At 32.7% G+C, this 12,488-nt stretch overlaps 1 protein-coding gene across 1 annotated transcript in view; it reads right to left on the bottom strand.

Annotated features, from left to right (window-relative positions):
• Positions 1 to 11,755, bottom strand: part of LOC124352792 (putative epidermal cell surface receptor) — a 52,996-nt gene extending 41,241 nt beyond the window's left edge. Inside the window, exons 1-2 of the mRNA XM_046802466.1 lie at positions 11,634 to 11,755; positions 5,717 to 5,838 (exon numbers count right to left, since the gene is read on the bottom strand). Of these exons, the coding sequence (XP_046658422.1) occupies positions 5,717 to 5,838; positions 11,634 to 11,746 (235 nt within the window). The 5' untranslated portion in view covers positions 11,747 to 11,755. The remainder of the gene's footprint in view (positions 1 to 5,716; positions 5,839 to 11,633) is intronic.
• Between the last annotated feature and the right edge of the window lie 733 nt (positions 11,756 to 12,488).

The raw sequence follows: 12,488 nt of genomic DNA, 5'->3' as shown, positions 1-12,488 counted from the left end.
TAAAATATGAATAGCGTTCTTCTTAAAAAATCAGTAAAAGTGCATAATACTCGTATCTTTCTATAATATAAAAAAAACATGTTTTAACTTGAGATTTTTATTGCGACTATTTTAATATAATATGCAAACCAATCTAAACTAATCATTATGTGAATTATAAAGTCACAATAGTTTATTGTTTTTCTCTGTCACCTCCAATTAGGTTATGGGTGGTGGGGGGTAAGTAAGAGAGGATTAAGAGGGGGTGGGGTGCTGCAGGAAATAGTACAAACCTAAAGAGAGCCTTGAATCTGAAAAGTTTGAGAAATACTGATGTAGTAGGTGAAGTGTGTGAAGAATATTACTTTTTAGTACTGTTCACCCTGTATAGTATAGTGGTTAACTATATTCCGTCTATTGAATAAACTGATACAACGGAGTTCGAAGGACATGACAGAATACCAAAGAGTTCTTTGCATGGACGAACAGGCAGACGAAAGGAAAGGAATATCCTTCAAGCTTTTTTCTCTAAACTCAAAAGAATTCCCCCTTGGACCAAGGATAACGTACCACCTACCAACCTGTATAGCAAGTTTCAAGTCTCTAGGACCTATTTATCAAGAGTTATCTATCGCACATATGGACAGACGACATGCTTTTAAGAAAGACCTTTCGAGTCCTTAACAATTATGATACTGGTATATTTGATCAGAATTTGAGCAGCTTGAATAATGAATTAGGCCAATTAATTAGCAGCAGAAAACAAAGATTGGTCATTTCCCTTTTTTGAGGTAAATAAAATGGTTGATTTTTAATTAATGGTAAGATATTATTAAGTAGAAATATTGTAATATCGTTTGGGTTTATTTTGTCATCAGAAAATATTAGATCCTTCTGCGCCATTGTGTTTGTCTGGAGAGTGAACAGACGCAAGATGAGAGTGGAATGGAGAAGCTCAAATCAGGTGCAATTTTAGATCAGTTTTTGAACAAGTTAGCAAGTTATAGTGAAATAATTCAACAGACCTGTACATAATGTATTACTGGTAATCAATAAGTAAATTTGTCAGTTTTAAAGTTTTATTATTATAAATTATAGTATTGTTTGAAAAATTTTAAGAAGTATTGTAACATTTTTATAGTGACTGTACACAGAGATATACTTATCAAACAAGAGTCATCAGCGTGAATGATTTATCTTTCGTTTAAATGATTATCTGAAGGAATTGTCAAAGTATTGAATCTTTGAAAATGTCTTCGACTTGAACATTGTGTGATCACTGCTTCTGGCGTGTGGTACCTTGGAACTCCTAACTCATTTGGAATGACAAGTCCATGTTGTACATTATTCAAAATATTGGAAGCATAATATCTATAGATAATCCATATGTTTGATTTTATAGCACAGATGAGGAATATTAGGCTCATCGCATACAAGGTTGTAGCACTAAACAGTCCAACAGTTTCAGGGTCTAAGTCAGGAAACCCAAAAACCTGCAATGCTTTACCAATCACGTACTGAACAACTATAGTATTGCAGTGCCTTATAGTACTCCATACGATGTTAATCATAAAATCGAAACTGATAAAAACTACAATGATGTCACTTATAGTTCTTTTAAACACATTACTGTTGGTTTCATACAAACCAAACTCCACATTTTTAAGAATTAAAGCCACTGCAGGGAAATAAAATAGCATATCTTGTGAATATATTATCTCCAGTAAGTTAACCACTGTGTCATAATTCAAAACTTTTAAATGTGAATAAAATTGGACACACGTAAACAACAGAATACCTATAATTAAAGAAAACAAACTCTCCATTTTATGTTGCCACTACTGAAAAATCCATACAAAAATTTTATTTCATGGATATAAATTGTAAATTTATACTTTAATTTTGTTTTGCCATTATTCACCTTTTCTTAATTATGTTATCTGTGTTGCACATATGATATGGAATTGTATAGGTTATGTCTCACTTAAATGAATTGACTGTTAACCCTTAAGTACTGGTGTGGTTATTTATAAAAATATTATTACTGGCGAGAGGGTCTATTAAGCCCTTCCAAAAAACAAAACAAACTAAACCTGGAAGTTGGATCATTTTAGTAAACATATCAGAATACTTTAATTTAATTTAATTATAATGTAGGTTGCATCATAATATTGCTTATAATAAAATTGCATAACTGTTTTAAGTATTTTTACCAGATTTTTTATGTATTTTACCTGCATTCTTTCCAATCCTTAAAAGTTTGTACAGTTTTGGTTTAAATAATGATAAGTAATAAATGTAATAATGTAATAAATTGGTTTAAAAATGAAGATGATACAACACAAGCTTTCTATTATTATGAAAATTTAAAGTAACATTGAAATGTATTTTAAATATAAGTTTTTTTTTTGTTTTTATAGTTCATTTCTTATTTTGCTTACTTAAAATTAACTGGCTTTTAGAAACTTAAAAATGCCTTTGATGTTTACAAAATCATAAGAAACATTTATTTTTATGCATTTGTTTAATTTACCAAATTCAAGAGTTTAACCAACACTATATTAGATATACGCTAAATTGGTATACTATTAAGCCAATAAATAATTATTTCTAAGGTATTTTCATATGTTTTCTAATAAAATTGCAAAATATTTTTATTTACAGTTTTAATTTTTTTTATTCATGTTTCTATTTAGGGTTGAATTTGTTATTATATCAAAGCCTACTCATCAATTATATGATATATTTTCAATGCATTTTTATGAATTAACCTATTTACCAGATGTTTGGTTTATTTTCCAATAGTTAAATTGTATTTCAAAACTCAAAGACTTATCTTGATTACTCTTGTGGACTAAAGTTTTATTCTCTAAAAGAAGTACAGTATAAATTATATTATTCTGCTACATTTGTATTTTTTATTGTTATACTGATAATCAATTCAGATGGCAGAGCTGATGTCTTTTTACATATGATAAAACTATCAACAGTTTGTGAGCTAAAAGATAAAATAAATGTTTATGAACCAGTTATTATAGAGTCTAAATTCTAACCTTAAATTGTGGTAAATTACATTGTAGGCTATTTGTTTAAAAATAAACCATAAATAATACCACAAGTCTAGTAACATAAACACAAATGAATACTTCATTTTCTTTTGTAATTATGACAATTATGTTTATAACCATTAATTGGTATCTGCACCAAATAGAATTAGAAGATGACAAAATCAACAGCCCAAGACCAACACAGGCAAGAATTAGTAAGTTTATTTTTTTCATCGGAATGATACTTTTGTTAAATAAACACAATATCAAGATACCAACTCTGAACTGGCTACTGTTTGTTCTCGAGGTTATCATTTCTTTATCAATTTGTTTTTACATGATGAACATTGTTTGGAAGAGAATTGAATATGTCGTTATGGTTGGACTTCCAATTGTTATAAGTGATACATCAGAATTGTTTGGACAACATTTTCAAATTGAACAAGGGACTTTTTCTCCTTTGTTGATTATTATCAGTCTGACATTTTTAAGTTACTCAATTTTGTGTAATGGAGGTGATATAGTATTACTTGAAATAGTTTCAAATGAGAACACTGCACAACATGTTGGCTATACTAGTTTAGGCAAAGGAGATGCTGATCAAGATGAAGTATCTGATCCAACTGAGACTGATTTGAATTCTTCTATAGAAAGTTTGACTCATAGAGACAACACCCAAGAAATCAGTCCAATACCTTCTCTTTCATCTAATTCAATGTTTATTATCACTGAATGAATGGCATCAGTGAACATTGGTGTAAATCCAAAGTTTCTACAATTTTTTGTATTATTGTATTTACTCCTGCTCTGCATGAAATCATAGATCTGAATAAAACTACTTAAGTTTAAATATTAATCATGAAATCTGTTTATTAATTTTGATATCAATATTGGATATATATATATATATATATATATATATATATATATATATATATATATATATATATATATATATATTATTATCAGTTATTCATATAAAGTATTGAAACACTTATCCTGTAAGTGAGAAACAAGGACTCCAGAGCAGCTCCCAGTGGCAAGTCCAATGAATAATTGAGAAACAAATGATTACCTTAAACATTTTTGAAACTATCAATGTGGTAGTGAGAAGGATAACACTAACTAATCTGTGTAATTATAGTGTTTCAAAAAAGTTTTAACACAGCAAACGGGATATAATGAGATTTTATAGATAATCAGGAGAGTGTAAAATTCTACCATGGAAAATTAATGTAGGATCATTCCATGCCAAATTGACACAGTAATTCATAATAATTTTCTAAATTTCAATGAAATGTGGTGGGGTAGTTGCCATGCACATAAGGAAAATAACAAATCTCATTAACTTATATCAACAAGCATAACTCTTTCAAAAGCAACCCAAAAAGTCTATTTAAAATTATCAAACAATTTGTGACTAAAAGGGCTTAATTATTAAAAGAGTGTGCTTTATATAGTAATTAATTCTTACTTAAGGAACCGATGTAACTTTAATGAATTTTCAAAGAATGTTTTTCATTTCAAAATTTCGATGTAGGCAATGAGAAAAAGAGAGAAATTTTAGCTGAAAATGGTGACTTTCAGTCTTTGTCTTGTTGGCTGACAATAGTATAATAAACACTCAACCTGGCATCATACATCAGTTAAGGTGAAAAATATCACATGTGCAAGTCGTACATTAGTTAAGTTTACCTATGAAAACAGTGCCATTTGTTATTTTGAACCCTTTTGATACATTCAACTTTGACCTCTGAACCACCAAAACTAGTATAGTTGATGAGTCATTTCTTTCTAAAGAAAATTTCATCTGTTGGTTACACACCCATGTTATACGCTTACACAATGCAAATCGGCACTTGCTTCCCGGATTTTAAGTACGGTACCAACTTAATTTAAAGCAAGAAAAACAACACAATAAAATACTTTTAACCACTAAGTTGTATGTTATTAAAAGCTAATTCTTTAAAACAATGGTTTTAAGTTTGAATCCTATGATGTTGTTAAAAGTAACGTTGTTTTATAATATACAATAAATGGTAAAATTTCCTGTAACAGTATGTTATCAATATCAAATATGTTTCATAGTTTCACTTTTTAATAATATTCAAACCTGTATTACATTTAACTTGAGTTATGCATTTTTACCAACTTCTACAGTCTTAAACTGTTAACTAACCCACAGGCTATATAATCCATTGTGATGATCCTGCAATCTGTAATGTTGGATTTTAAAACACTTTTACACGGAAGTTGTTAGAAATGGTTGCAAACAGTTAAAATGAAATAAATAAAAATTGTAAATTCAAATATTTTTTTATTTTCTGTGGTGCTAACTTAAAATAAATCTTGTACTGAAAGGAGCATCAGAATTTTAATACATTTGGTTTTATTTTTCTTTTGAAAAATAACAAACGTTCGTGATAATTTCAACCACTTTCATCCTACTTCACACTTAATAACTGCTACATAACTACAAAGTATCAATAAAATGTTTTTGTGTTTATGATATTTAAATTCAGACTTAAATAATTATTTAGAGTACCATTAGTTAGTAAGTTGATTAAAAACACCAACAAGATAGCCATCATACGAGAAAATAAAAGAATTAGTATAGTGATGTGTAATGACAATAATTAGGGATTTGTTATTTTAAAAGTGTGTAGCAAATTGCGAGAAAACATATTCACCTGGCTTAGAGGCATCATGGTCATCCAAGGAGACATCACACAACACTAGAGTACAGCAGGGGTCCTTAGTGTCTGGTAACGTGAGGCATTTCTCGGACTTTGTGTTATTCACAGCAGGGCATCTGAAAAAAGCACAATTCTATACTTAATGTTTTCTTTTTAATTTTAAAACTACAGAAAGCCATAGATTACAAAATTGAAAACAGTTCAAAGTGTTTTTGAACTCAAAATGTAAGTTGGTTTAAAAATAACATTATGATAATGAATCTATAAAATGAAACTTGGCTTATTTAACAGACTAAACCTTCCGCCAACTAGAATTACTTATCACTCAGCTTCCTCGATTAATTGTGTTTGTACAAACTTCCCCATAGAGAGCCTCAAAGTGCACATATTGATACAGGTCTATCAGATCACAAAGGACAACTTTGTGTGCTAGATATTACCACCGAGCAACCAAGACAGACATCCCAAATCAGAAGACAAATTAAATGTTAATACACTTAACCACCTTAAACTTGGCCTTGCACAACAAATGTGGACCGAAGTCTATCAAACGATATCAGCCGATGAAGCCTATAACAATCTTCTAAATACTATGACTATGGAAATAAATGCTGCATGTCCACTAAAGAAACTTAGGCAGAGAAAAAAGCAAAAACCTATGTTAAACTACAATGACATAGAAATTACCCAAACTAAAGCAGGACTATCTTCAGTTGCTTCGTATGTATGAATTGACAGGGCTAGAGAGAAACAGATCTGCCATGGCTAGTAAAAAGAAGCAATATGACCTAAGACTGAGGAAATTAAGGCAAGAGAGTGCAGCAAACCATATACAGCAGTCCAGCAATAAATCCAAAGCAGCTTGGGAGATAGTGAACTCTGAGAGGGCTACAAAAAAGAGGGGAGAAGAAACAATCCACTCATCAAATTAATTACTGAAGGGAAAACCATAGAAAAACCTGAAGACATTGTAGAAGAACTCAACACCTATTTCTCAAACATCGCAGAGGACACATTAAGAGCAGCTAGCAACCTAAATCAACCATCTACTAGAGTCACAACACCTAGGCCTAGGCTAACACAGACAAAGCTTATTCTAACAGACACAACTGTGAGGGAAGTTGAAGAAATCATCTCCTCCCTGAAGAATAAAACCTCCAGTGGGTCTAGATGAAATCTCTGCTAAGCTAGTAAAACACTGTGCTGAAACAATCATTGCTCCTCTTGTTGATGTTATCAACAAATCCTTTCAAAAGCGGCATTTTCCCTCGGCTCTCAAAGTATCAAAAGTGTACCCAAAACTGAAGAAAGGAGTCTCAACCAACCTCAGTAACTATCGCCCCATTTCAATTATTCCCACCTTTTCCAAAATCTTTGAGAAAATCGTCCTGAAGAGACTCATAGACCATTTGACACAACTTGACCTCCTCACTGACTGCCAACATGGTTTTTTAAAGGGTAGATCTACAGCCACAGCCTTAACAGACCTAGTAGAATTTATTATTGATCACATTGACAAAGGCAAATACACCACTGCTGTTCTCCTTGACTACTCAAAAGCGTTCGACTGCCTTAGCCATGATATCATTCTTGATAAGTTAGAGGCACTAGGGGCCCAGGAAACTGCTAAACACTGGTTTTGAAAGCTATCTCAGTGGACGGAGTCAACTGGTAGTGCTCAGTTACATGGAAAATGGTGTTACTCGAACAGTAAAAATCAAAGTTACGTTCGATTGAAAGAGGGAGTACCACAAGGATCGGTGCTTGGGCCTGTACTTTTTTATACTTTTGACAAAACGACTTCCCTGATTACATCAAGGACTACAGTTCGGTGGTGATGTACGCAGATGACACAACCCTTTTTACTGAAAGGAGACACACCCAGAGGACATCAGCATCAGTGCATACATTGCCCTAAACATGACATACGACTACTGCCTTACAAATAACTTGGTAGCAAACCCTTCTAAAACAAAACAGATCAATTTCAGCAGAAGAGGTGAACAAATCCCGGCCCTTCCTGATATTGACCTTGCAGACCAAACTGACCTTTTGGGTCTCACTCTAGACTCAAATTTGACATGGGGGCTCACATGTTGACATCCTGTGCAAGAAAACTCAACTCTGCTCTCTCTATGTAATAAGAAGAATTAAATGCATCAGCAACATAAGAAGCAGCAAAGAAGGCATACTTTGCTTTATTTGAGACATACTTGAGGTATGGTATAGTAGTATGGGGTGGCACATCAACTACCAATTAAATCGTATACTCACCATCCAGAAGTCAGCTATAAGATCCATAGCAAACCTAAAAGCACGAGACAGTTGCCGAGAAAGATTTAAAAACCTCAAAATTAAAACAGTAATCTCAGTTTACATACAGGCAGTCATACTCCATGTTGATAAATTAGGACTCCCAAAAGAAACAAGATTACATTTTCATGACACTAGACATTCATCAAGAATCCCCGTTGCAGAGACATAGGACAGCTCTTTATGAAAGAAAACCATCATTCACCGGGGGCTAAACTCTACAACCATCTCCCTGCTGACTTCAAGCTACTGACAGGCGAAGCGCTAAAACCACAGATTGAGCTCCTGGTTGACAGATAATCCAGTCTACTCAATCGAAGAGTTTCTTGACAAAGACCAAAGACAGTGGACTTAACTTAAGAACATGATAACATTGTATATTCATCCAATATTGAATTGTTTAACCTCAACATACTTGACACCATTCTCTGTACTTGATGTTCAGAAATAAAGCATTATTCTATTCTATTCTATTCTATTCTATTGGAAGCCTGTTTTTTACTTGAGCTCAGTACAGTTTATGATATTAAAGTAACATATAGAAATTAATTGAAAAGACAATAATGATTGGACAAAACAACAAATACAAATAATTTATTGAAAATATAAAATAAAATATAATATTGAACGCAGGTCAGTGTATATAATAAAAAAGACAGCATCATCATTTATTTATCATGAATTATACAACTTATACTGATGTGTTGATACAATAATTGGGGATGATAAGGGTTTTATAGTCCGCCCCACAGGTTTTTCATGCCCCCCTCCCCCCCCCCCCCCCCCCCCCCCCCCGTAAACACATTTATTACTGTGGAGGGCCCCATACCTGTGGGCCCTCCTGTGTCAAGGGTCCTATATAGGCCTGCTATCACTGCCACTGACGTATAAATGAGTAATTAATTAGTAAAGCATCCATTCAAATCATCACACATTAAGTCCTGAAGCATGCACAGATGACAGACTGTCTCATACCCACTGCCAACTCAAAGTTTATGGAGTTTTTATTAAAAAGCTTTATATTTAGCACCTTGTCCATATGTGTTTATTCAGTGATTTAAGACTGTTTCGTTCCCTCTTACTTTCTTTTAATGAGTAACAACAGTTTGTGGAAATCCAATTACTGCGGAAAATGGTCTATCAAAAAATTCAATTACAACAGAAGTAACTAACTGCCTCTAAATAAAACAGGGATAACACCTCCACCCCGCACTCATGTACTTTGCAACAGGGTTTGTCCTCTCTACAGGAGGAGTTTCACAAACTTTGTAAAACTGTGAAAAAATCCTTTTGTATTAAATGGGTTTTAAAAACCATTCAATCGCAATATAAACAACATTAAAAATTGATGAAACTATCATTGCAATAATCTAAATAGTCATTAATCAAAGACATGTGAAAATCAAGTATTGAAGAACACCTGCGAGTTTTCAGTTTCAGGTAAATGTTACAACTGACCAATGTTTATCAAACTGTAATAAGGTAAAGTATTTTATAGAATCTTATCCTAGAATAATTACCAAACATGTAACAAACAATATTGATTTTCAAACAAAATATTTATATGTTTATTGTCAAAATTTATTAACAGAAATATTAAAATTACATTCCTCCTCCCAGTAAAAAGTGCTTTATAAATAAATACAAAGTTGGTGACATGTAGGCACCAATTGATGTAAACTAACATGGTCAGTAAATTAATTTTCACAACATGTTCATTTACCAACTTTTATACTGATAGGTCACCTGGGATTCAACTTCAGCAATATTCTGAAATAACTGTTACACTGTTTAATTTGCTTTCTGAACCCAATGGGGTGATCTACATAAACTTTCCAAAACTGTACATGTTCCAACAAAATCTGTATCATCTCTCAACTTATTTCTACACTCCAACCAGTATTTGGGTTTGATTTATCTAAACTTTCTTATTCTTTGAGTTTGCATAACTTCTTAGCCCTAAGCATACAAATTGTTGAGGTTTTTCATCTTCTAGAGCTAAAAGATCCTTGAAGTCCATTAGTTTCTCAGTTTCCTTTATTTCTAAACCAACTATCTCTTCTTTTTTTTAGATTACCTGATTAGCATACAAATCCATGTTGTGGACAAGTGATACTCATGTTGTAAAAGTGAATGATGACTGAATGAATGATATTGATACAGGTTATTGGGCCTGAAGCAGTGGAATTATGTGACTTACTTGGATGATGATTCATCTCAATGACCTTAAGGATGACTTTTGGGAGATCAGATCATTGCAGTGATTGGGTCTTTTAGAGGTGCATTGATATGAGGTGGGATGCAGAGATAGGGAATTTCTTTACACATTTGAGTTTTGACAGTAACAGATTAACGTAATAGTTAAAATGAATTCCTTTTTAGACAGCTAAGCCCAACCTCTTAAGCCAATTTAGGTTTGACTCCAATTTGAAGATGGCTTACATCATGAAATACCTTTCTTTAACCACTACTGACTTCAGGAAAGCTTAGGGAGATCTCACACTATGGTGAAGGTAAACTGACAATACCCCTATTGGAAGCTCAGTGCTCTCAGGCCTAGTGCAATTGTATAGGATGGATTTCAGAGATAGGCTGGATTGGTTGAAAGAAAATGATGAAAGGAAAAGACAAATGAAAATCTTTCGGTGTCGGAAATAGAAGTAGTAATTAGCCAAGAGAGGCTAGCAATAGAAAAAAGACTATGAATCCAATTAGAAAAGAAAGAAAACTATTACATGGAAGGAGCCTGTTTCTCCCAATAACAATTACTGATCATAGGAAACTTAAGGACGTAAATTAGATTTCAATCCTGGTTCAGTGAGATGGAATGCACTGCAAAGATTTTTTTCAATGTTTTGGGGAATTTATTACAGTGTCCGTAGTTAACCTCATGGATGTCTGGAAACAGTTTGCCATTCAGATGATGAACATCTCTTTTACAGTACAAAAACCTCCAGGTTTAATACTGTGAGACAGGTTGTACAATATATATGGGGATTTTTTCAGTAACTATTGCTGACTTGAGGGTCACTTGAGGACATCTTCCATTTGTATAATGGTGACCAGCCCCTTTACATCAAGTAAGGAAATACACTAACATTCACTGATCTAATAGAAGTTCGAAATAGGACGTCTGATAAAACACTGGGTGTTTTAATGTGTAATACGAGTACATTAAATATGTTTCTATACTGTGGAGTGGGGAGCTATTCTTGTGAACAGAAATTATTACTTGATTAAAAAAAATATTTAAAATTCAACTTCAAGCTTAAAATAATTTTTTTACTAAGTTTAGTTTGTGCCAAAAGAACGTCTTAGTGTAGGCTCAGTTTGCTTCCCCTTTTTTACTATAGTTCAGTATACTGCAATAACATATCTTTGCCAACTTCCTTAACATGTTGGGCGTTTAGTGATTTGAAACAAAGCTATGATTCAAATTACTTTTTTTAAAGTTAAATGTTGTTTATAAGAAGCTGTGAACCAACGGCTTGTGTTTTGGGCATTTTTTGTGTCTATGTTATGGAAAGACAAACCTTAACATAAAAGCGTTGTTAGCACTTACTCACTTAAGAGTGTAGTAGCCTATATTCTACATTACCTTGGTTTACATGAAACAAATCCTCCATCTTCGCAGGAACAGACTGCTTCACAGGCATCGTTGAAAGTATCTCCTTTTTGGTAGGTTTTCATTTTTGTATACACATTGACCATTCGGTTTTGATTCTGTGAAAAAAGAGAACAAATTAAAACCAGGTTAAGCATTGTGTTTCATTTCGTTAAATGGTACCTACTTCATTTTAAAAGTACTGAGTGTGGTAGGGGATTATTCCATAGGCTTAGGGACATTATCCACGATCACTCAGAATAGGCCAGCAGTAAAAGTCTATACTGTCATTGTCTACTGTTCAGATCTAAAAATTTTTATTGTAATGTCAATTTTTTGTAAAATTTGATAATTTTATAATGGATACCATTTGACTATCTTTACATTATATTTTTTTTATCAATAAATTAATATAAAAGCAGCTATGAAAAATTACTAAACCATTTACAAGTAAAAACTTAAAAGAAATAAAATTTCAGACAGAAGCTTAACAAGGCTAGGCAGTTCAGGTATTTACAGAAATAATTAGATTGTTTTACTACTACAGCTATATCCCAAAGAATATATCTAGGTTTGGCGTTTATATTGCAGGCTAAAATACCGACTAGGTAGAATAAAAATGAAAACTGCAGTTTGGAGTTATCTGCGGTCCCTTGACAGTGACAGTGTACTAGAGTTAGGCAATTGTTTTATTTGATGTAATTGGAATGGCTGGAGTTCATTACCATTCATTACACAGTTCACACAGTAGGCCATTGATTGGTGAGTCCATTTACGGCTTAGTTGTTCTACATCAATCAACTTTTCAATTTACACTCTGAGAACTGCAAACTTGTTTAAGACCACCTC

Source organism: Homalodisca vitripennis, chromosome 1 (genome assembly GCF_021130785.1).
Source record: "Homalodisca vitripennis isolate AUS2020 chromosome 1, UT_GWSS_2.1, whole genome shotgun sequence".
NCBI classification, from domain to species: domain Eukaryota; kingdom Metazoa; phylum Arthropoda; class Insecta; order Hemiptera; family Cicadellidae; genus Homalodisca; species Homalodisca vitripennis.
The sequence above is the reverse complement of the archived record's forward strand: the minus strand, read 5'-3'. Positions and strand labels throughout refer to the sequence as shown.